The sequence below is a fragment of the Manacus vitellinus genome, unplaced genomic scaffold (genome assembly GCF_001715985.3).
Source record: "Manacus vitellinus isolate BGI_N305 unplaced genomic scaffold, ASM171598v3 ctg7180002427959_pilon, whole genome shotgun sequence".
NCBI classification, from domain to species: domain Eukaryota; kingdom Metazoa; phylum Chordata; class Aves; order Passeriformes; family Pipridae; genus Manacus; species Manacus vitellinus.
The window spans coordinates 9,481-18,011 of record NW_021937665.1 but is presented as its reverse complement, the minus strand read 5'-3'; the positions used below and the strand labels follow the sequence as shown (position 1 = coordinate 18,011).

At 60.1% G+C, this 8,531-nt stretch overlaps 1 protein-coding gene across 1 annotated transcript; it reads right to left on the bottom strand.

The window, feature by feature from the left end:
• Positions 1-201: 201 nt before the first annotated feature.
• On the bottom strand, positions 202-2,768 carry LOC108642443 (class II histocompatibility antigen, B-L beta chain-like). The gene is made up of 5 exons (XM_029960988.1): positions 2,575-2,768; positions 1,795-2,064; positions 818-1,099; positions 443-549; positions 202-330 (listed from the first exon to the last, which is right to left on the bottom strand). The coding sequence occupies exons 1-5, from the start codon at positions 2,657-2,659 to the stop codon at positions 202-204; spliced, it is 873 nt and encodes a 290-aa protein (XP_029816848.1). The 5' UTR covers positions 2,660-2,768.
• Positions 2,769-8,531: the final 5,763 nt, after the last annotated feature.

Below are 8,531 nucleotides of genomic sequence, written 5' to 3'. Positions count from 1 at the left end.
GGGACTTCCTCTTCGTCGAGTTCTGAGGGACGTAAGGCGAACAGAAGGACGTGGGAGAAGCAGCCGTTTACAGGTAGCGTGACCCCGGCGCTACGGAACAAAGTCATGCGCGTGGGGAAAAAGAAATCTTACCCTGATCAGGTGAGTCTGCTGAAGAAAGGAGAATCGGGGTCTGCAGAAAGAGGCAGTGCAAACGCTCCTTTATTTAATTCTCTCTGAGAGGGCTGGGGGGGACACACGACCCCCAAAAGTGCGGGCGGGGCAAAATTGGGAGGTCCCGGCTGGGCCCAAGGCCACGGGGAGGGGCTGCGGCCGCCGGCGGCTCAGGAGCTCTGTGGGGAGAGAAAAGGGGGTGAGAGCAAAGGGGCGGGGGGGAAGGGGCCCAGAGGCTGTGGGAGAGCAAGGGGGGGGACACGACCCCCATTTAGGGACCCCCCTTTACCTTCTCCCGCAGGTAGAAGCCGAGCCCCAGCGCCAGGAAGACCAAGCCCAAGACGAAACCCCCGACCCCCACCAGGATCTTGCTGCGGACGGTGTCCGGTGGCATCTCTGGGGGGAGTCGGGGGGTCAGCACCCCCAAAACCTCCTCCCACGCACCCCCCGGCACCCCACAGAGCCCGGCCCGCTCTCCCCCAGCCCACCCGGGGGTCCCTCCGACCTCCTGCCAGTCCCTTCCCAGCCCCTGCAGGGATCCCACCCAGCCCCTCTCAGACCCTTTAGGACCCTCCAACGCCCCTCCCATCACCCCCAGCACCCACCAAACTCCCTCCCAGTCACCCCCAGTTGCCCCCCCGGTGCTGGGGGGGCCGGGCCGTACCCCAGTGCCGGCTGAGGGGGTGCTCCAGGCTGACGTGCTCCACCTGGCAGCTGTAGGTGACCCCGTGCCGGGGGGGGATTTCCAGCATCACCAGCACCTGGCAGCTCCAGTCCCCGTTGGGGACCACGTCGGTGGCCACCACGTGCTCCGGCAGCTCCTGCCCATCCTGGAACCACCTCACCTGCACCGGCGCAGGGTAGAAATCCATCACGGAGCAGAGCAGGCGGCCGGGGCCGGGCTGGGAGCTCGACGGCACCAGCGAGATGGACACGCTGGGGGGCACTGGCAGGGACGGGGGAGACACTGGGCTCAGCTGGGGGGTACTGGGAGGGAAGGCAGAGGCCTTGGAGGGCACTGGGAGGGACTGGGATGGCAGTGGGAGGGACTGGGATGGCAGTGGGAGGGACTGGGAATAGAGTGGGGGAGAAGGGGCTGGGCTGGGGGGGCACTGAGGAGAGAGTTGGGAGATGTGGGAGTGAAGTGAGAACGACTGGGAATGGACTGAGAGGGTCTGGGAGTTGGGTGAGAGGGACTGGGAGTGACTGGTGTGGACTGGGAGTGACTGGTGTGGACTGGGAAGGAAGCGATGGGGACTGGGAGGCTGAGTCGTGGTGAGGGAAGTCTTTGGTTTGGGTCTGCCTGGCAACTGGAGCGTCATCAGAGGGACGCGCTGGGATTGGCTGAGGGGCGGGAGCTCGGTGGCCCCAGCGGGGTGGAGACGCGGGGGGGGCACTGGGAGAGACTGGGATGGACTGGGATGGACTCTGAATAACTGGAATGGACTGGGAGTGACTAGGGAGCATTGGAAGGACTGGGAGACACTGGGACGGACTGGGAGGAACTGGGAGTGGGGAAAAGGCAAGGGGATGGGCACAGGGAGGGCTGTGGGGTCTGGGGTGATTCCCAGTGAGGGTTTGAGGGGCTCAAGAGTCATTCCCGGGGGAGGGCCCAGGGGACCCGCTGTGCCCCACGCTCACCTCTCCTCTCCATAGCAGGTGGAGTGTACACCTCGTAGTTGTGCCGGCAGAACGTGTCCACCTCAGCCCGTTTACGTTCAATGATTTCTGGGTTGCTGTTGAAGTACCTGGCTTGGATCTCCCCAAACGGGGTGTCCCCCACATAGACCCCCACATCACTGTCGAAGTGCAGGAGCTGCTCCCGGTTGCAGATGTACCTGTCCACGAGCCTCACCCGCTCGGTGCCGTTGATGAAGTGACACTCGCTCGGAGACAACAACTGGAACACCCCTGTGTGTGCAGGACATGGGTCAGGGGGTGCCCCGTCCCCCCCCATCATCCCCCAGCCCCCCACAGCAGGGTGGGAGCTCAGGGAGCCACCCCGGACCCCCCTTCCCACCCCCCTCTGCCCCACGGACGCCCCAGCACCGGCTCTTGGCTGGGGGGGAACCCCCCCATCAGCCCCCCGGGGATGGACAGGTGGGTTGGGGACCCCCCCAATGCCGATCCGACCACCCCAGAGCCCCAGGGAACCGCTCCAGGGCTCAAGGGACACCCAGGGACCCCCAGGGCACCCCTCTGCCTGCTCTCCCACACCCCCTTGTCCCCCTCTCCCACCCCTTTCCCACCGGCCCCTCAATCCCCAGACCCCCCCAACCTCACTTTGGGGCTCCCACCCCCCTCCCACTCACTCCGGGCCTTCCGACCCCCCTCCCACTCACTTTTGGGGCTCCCACCCCCTCTTTTCTCCCCTCTTTCCCCCCCTTTCCCACCCGACCCCCCCCCGTCCCCCCCACTCACCCGACAGCTCCTCGCCCGCAGCCGGGGGGGCTCCCAGCACCACCAGCACCGCCAGCACGGCCCCAGCTCCCCGCACACGCTCCATGCCCAGCGCCGGACAGCTGCTGACAGCCCCAAACCAGCCGGGCGGCGCCGTTTTGGGGGGTTTGGGGCGCGCTGGGCTTGGCTGAGGGCGCAGTTGGGGCCCTTTTTTCGAGGCGTCTTCCCGGCGACTGATGAGTCATCAGCGCGGCGCGCTGGGATTGGGCGCGGGCGGCGTGGGCGCTTTGGGATTGGCTGAGGGCCGTTGGGGGCCCCCGCGGCAGCCCCGGGGCTGGGGGGTTCGGGGGGTCCGTGGGCTGCGGGGGAGGGGGGAGCTCAGGGCCCACCAAAAATGCCCAGCCAGGGCTCCCAAAGCTCAGGGAACCCCCAAAACCGCCCATCCCGGGCTCCCGGAGCTCCCACGGGTCCCCAAAATGAGTTGAGGGCGTTCTCTGATTGGCTGAGCTCGGGGAGGGCTCCGTTCCGGACGGGTCTGCCCGGCAGCTGATGACGCACCAACAGCGCTCGCTCCCATTGGCTGCTGCTGCTGACCCTGCCCGGGCCTTGGGGGGTCCAAGGTGGGTTCTGGGAGTTCCCGGATTCCTGGGGTTGGCGTTTGGGTTGTCCTGGATACGTGGGGATGAGGTTCTGGGTGGCCCCGAGTGCCCAATAATTTCCAGTTCCTGGGATTCTGGGGGTGTGACGTTTTCCAAATCCCACTCTGCCTGGGACTTTTAGGGTCTGGGAGTGTCCAGTCCCCTCTTTTCCAATATTTTGGGCTCTGGATGTGCCCAAGCCAACTTTCTCGGGGATTTTTAGGGTCTGGGCATGCCCCAACCCCCTATTCCCATGCGTTTCATGGTCTAGGAGTGTCCAAGCCCCTCTTTTCCAATATTTTGGGGTCAGGGAGTGCCCCAACCACGATGTTCCTGTAACTTCTGGGATCTAGGAGAGCCCCCATGTTCCCAAGATTTTTGGGGTCTGAATGTCCCCAAAAGCCCTGTTCAAAGGATTTTGTGGGTCTGGAAGTGCCCAAACCCCCCATTCCTGGGATTTTCAGAGCCCCCTCACTGCCCCCCCAAAAACCGGGACTGCAGAGAACTGGGAAGCTTTACTGGGAGCACTGGGAGCAGCCGGCTGGGGTGTGAACAAAAGCAGGGCCGGGGGGGACACACAACCCCCCCAAAGTGCAGGTGGGGCTGGACTGGGGGGTCCCGGCTGGGCCCGAGGCCACGGGGAGGGGCTGCGGCCGCCGGCGGCTCAGGAGCTCTGTGGGGAGAGAAAAGGGGGTGAGAGCGGGGTGGGGGGACAGGGGGGACACCGGGATACACCGAGACCTGGACTGGAGCCAGCAGGACCAGAACTGGGGCAACTGGGATCATACTGGGAGCAACTGGGAGCATGTTGGGGGCAACTGGGATATACTGGGAGTGTTTGAAAGTGAGTGGAACCATAATAGGGGTGAATTGGAATAACTGGAACCACGCTGGGGGCAACTGGGATCATCCTGGGAGAAACTGGGAGCAACTGGGACCATGCTGGGGAGTACTGGGATCATACTTGGATCACAGTTGGAGAGCTTGGTCCATGCTAGGAGAAATTGGGGACACAGTGAGTGTGACTGGGGTCATACTGGGAGTGACTGGGAACAAACTGGATTCGTACTGGAAGTGTCTGCAAGTTACTGGGATTGTACTGAGGGTGACTGGACTCATAGTGGGATCATACTGGGAGCAACTGGGACCACCTTGGGGGCAACTGGGATCCAACTGGGAGTGACTGGGATCCTAGTGGGAGTGACCAGGACCATACTGGAACCATCCTGGGAGTGACTGTAAGTGACTGGGATCATACTGGGAGTGACTGCAAGTATTCAGCGGGGAACTGGGAACCAGTGGGGCCATACTGGAAGCCAACTGGGGACATACTTGGAGCAACTGGGATCATCCTGGAAGAAAGTGGGAGTGACTGGGAGTGACAGGGTGCATTCTGGAGGCAACTGGCATGGACTGGGAGTGACTGGGATTGTACTGATGGGAACTGGAAGCATCCTGGGGCAAGTGGAAGTAACTGGGTATGACTGTGAGCATGCTGAGGGCAACTGGGATCTACTGGGAGAGTCTGCAACCATCGTGGGGGTGACTGGGGGCACACTGGGAGTGACTTGGACCATGTGGGGGGCAACTGGGAGCAACTGGGAGTGACTGGATCTACAGTGGGGCAACTGGGATTGGCTGGGACCATGCTGGGGGAAGACTGGCATCACACTTGGATTGACTGGATCTGTGCTGGAGGCAACTGGGAGCAGCTTGGCCCATGCTGGGGACAACTGGGCCCACAGTGAGGGTGACTGGGGTCATACTGGGAATGACTGGGAGCATTCTGAGGGCAGTTGGGACCATGTTGGTGCAACTGGGATATACTGGGAGCAAGTGGGATCACGCTGGAGGTTCCTGGGATCATACTGGGAGCGACTGGGACCACACTAGGAGTGACTGGGAGTGACTGGATCTACAATGGGGCAACTGGGATTGACTGGGACCATGCTGGGGGAAGACTGGCATCACACTTGGATTGACTGGATCTGTGCTGGAGGCAACTGGGAGCAACTTGGCCCATGCTGGGGACAACTGTGATTGTACTGGGATAATACTGGGATATTACTGGGATTCAGACTGGGATCAGACTGAGATCAGACAGGGATCATACTGAAAGCAACTGGGTCTCTGCTCAGGGCAACTGGGAGCAACTGGGATCACAGTGGAAAAACTGGGAGCAACTAGGACCACACTGGCAGTGACTGGGAGTGGCTGTGAGCAACTGGGATCACGCTGGAAGCTACTGGGAGCAAGTGGGAGTGAGTGGGACCACATTGGCAGCAACTGGGATATACTGGGAGAGACCAGGAGGGACTGGGATCATACTGAGACTGACTGGGATCATAATGGGAGTGACTGGGAGTGCAAGGGATCATCCTGGGAGCAACTGGAACCACAGTCAGTGACTGGGAGGAACTGGGACCCTGCTGGGGGCAAATGGCTTTATCCTGGGAGTGCCAGGGCATGTCTGGGTTCATCCTGGGTGTGAGTGCCACCATCTGGGGTGTCACTGGGAGCTACTGGGATGGTCCTGGGAGGGACTGGGAGGGAGTGGAACTCTAGTGGGGTGACTGGGAGTGACAGGGATGATACTGGGAGTGACTGAAACACAGTAGGGGTGAATGGGGGCTACTGGAACCACGCTGGGGGCAACTGGGATCATCCTGGGATCATACTGGGAGTGACTGCAATAATACTGGGAGTATGTGAGAGTGACTGCAACCATACTGGGGATGACTGGGATCAAACTGGATTCGTACTGCAAGTTCCCGGGATCATACTAGGAGTGACTGGACTCCTAGTGGAATCATACTGGGAGCAACTGGGACCATGCAGGGGCAAAAGGCCTCCTCCAGGCAGTGACTGAAAGTGCCTGGGGCCATACTGGACTCAGACTGGGAGTCCCTGAGAGGGAAAGGAACCATCCTGGGGGGGACTGGGAGCAACTGGGACCACCTTTGAGGGCAATTGGGATCCAATTGGGAGTGACTGGGAGTGACTGGAATGATAGTGAGAGTGGCCAGGACCACATTGGAAGTGTCCTGGGAGTGACTGTCAGTGACCAGGATCATACTGGGAGTGACTGGAACTACAGAGGGGGAACTGGAAGCAACTGGGACCATGCTGGAAGCAAGTGGGAGTGACTGGGAGTGCCAGGGTGCATGCTGGAGGCAACTGGCATAGACTGGGAGCAACTGGAAGTGACTGGATCTACAAAGGGACAACTGGGATTGGCTGAGACCATGCTGAGGGAAGACTGGGATCACACTTGGATTGACTGGATCTGTGCTGGAGGCAACTGGGAGCAACTGAGACCATGCAGGGGTAACTGTGATTGTACTGGGATCATACAGGGATCATACCAGGATCATACTGGGAGTGACTGAGTCTGTGCTCAGGGCAACTGGGATCACACTGGGAGGAACTGGGAGCAAGTGGAACCATGCTGGAGACAAGTGGGATCACACTGGGATCACAGTGGGACCTGCTTGGCCCATGCTCGGACAACTGGGCCCACAGTGAGGGTGACTGGGGTCATCCTGGGAGTGACTGGGAGCATTCTGAGGGCAGTTGGGACCATGCTGACGCAACTGGGATATACTGGGAGCAAGTATGCTGGAGGTAACTGGGATTATAGTGGGAGCGACTGGGAGCACACTGGGAGTGACTGGGAGTGGCTGTGAGCAACTGGGATCATGCTGGAAGCTACTGGGAACAACTGGGAGTGAGTGGGACCACACTAGGGGCAACTGGGATATAGTGGGAGACACCAGGACTGACTGGGATTATACTGGGACTGACTGGGAGCAACTGGGACCTTGCAGGGGGTAACTTGGATCCTGCTAGGAGAGAATGGAATCAGACTGGGAGTGACTGGGATCATGCTGGGATCAGACTGGATGTGACTAAAAGTGACTGAGATCACCCTGGGAGCCCCTGGGCCCCCCTGGCTGGAACTGCTTTCCCTCCTGCGGGTTCTTGGCAAAGGCCCCAAAGCACAAACTCTGCTCCGAGCCCTCGGTGCGTTTCCTCCCTTTGGGCAGCAGCAGCTCCTGAGCCCTGAACAGGCTCCTGTCCCCTGCAAACACTTCCCCTGCCTTTGACCTGGGAGCTCTCAGGGACTCACACATTTACTGAATATTGAAACTTGGCTTTTTCTCTTATTTTTCTTATTTTTTTTTGTCTTTCTTTCCTCTTTATACTTTCTAAAATTCCCTCTCCCCTCTCTTTCCCTCCCTTCCCTTTTCCCCTCCCCTCCCTCTGTCCTTTGTGCTGCCAGCATGATCCCAGTTGCTCCCAGTATGATCCCAGGCACTGACAGTCACTCCCAGGATGGTTCCAGTATGGCCTGGTCACTCCCACTAGGATCCCAGTCACTCCCAGTCAGTCCCAGTCACTCCCAATAGGATCCCAGTTGCCCCAAGGTGGTCCCAGTTACTCCCAGCCTCCCCAGGATGGTTCCTTTCCCTCTCAGGGACTCCCAGTCTGAGTCCAGTCTGGCCCCAGGCACTTTCAGTCACTGCCTGGACGATGCCATTTGCCCCCTGCATGGTCCCAGTTGCTCCCAGTATGATCCCACTAGGAGTCCAGTCACCCCTAGTATGATTCCTGGAGCTTGCAGACACTCCCAGTATAATCCAGTTTGATCCCAGTCATCCCCAATATGGATGCAGTACCTCTCACATTCTCTCAGTATTATTGCAGTCACTCCCAGTGTGATCCCAGTATGAGCCCAGCAGGGGCCCAGCTGCTCCCACTCTGATCCCAGTTGCCCCCAGTGTGGTTGTTCCAGGATGGATCAGGAATGGGGACCCCTCTCTGCCCCCCCTTGTGTCACCCTGTTCTGGGGGAGTTTTGGGGGGACATCTGCACCCCAACACAGCATCCAGCGCATCCCAAAGTGTTCTGGGACCCCCTTGAACCTGGGAATTGAGGGGAACCATGGAAAAACCCTTGTCAGAGAGAAAATTGGGTGACCCAAGTCCTGGATGCTTTTAGGAAAGAGGTGTAAACATTTCTTGAAGATTGGAGGGGGGTGACTTTTTTATTCTTGACCTTTGCAGTTCTCCATTTGGGGGCAGGATGTCCTCTGGGCCAATGTTTTGTTCCCTTTGCAGTGAGTGCAGCCTCAGAGGGCTGAGCCCTCTCTGGCTGGGCTTGGCCTCTCCTGCAGAGACTCAGGCCTGGCTGGGCTGCCCCAGGCAGACGCTGCAGGAAGAAGAGCTCAGGCCGCCTGGGTCTGGTGTCCCTGGGGCTCAGCCTGTGCCCCATTGCTGGGCAGGGGCTGAGCCCCACCTCTGCCTGGGGGCCTTGGCCAAAGGGCTGCCAAGGAAGAGG

Excerpts from the sequence above, each read along its gene's own strand:
- LOC108642443 (XM_029960988.1), bottom strand. The coding sequence starts at position 2,659 with ATGGAGCGTGTGCGGGGAGCTGGGGCCGTGCTGGCGGTGCTGGTGGTG. Across the intron at positions 1,100-1,794 it reads ACCTGCTATGGAGAGGAGAG|TGCCCCCCAGCGTGTCCATC; the intron begins GTGAGCGTGGGG and ends CGTCCCTGCCAG. Across the intron at positions 550-817 it reads CCCCCTCAGCCGGCACTGGG|AGATGCCACCGGACACCGTC; the intron begins GTACGGCCCGGC and ends GACTCCCCCCAG.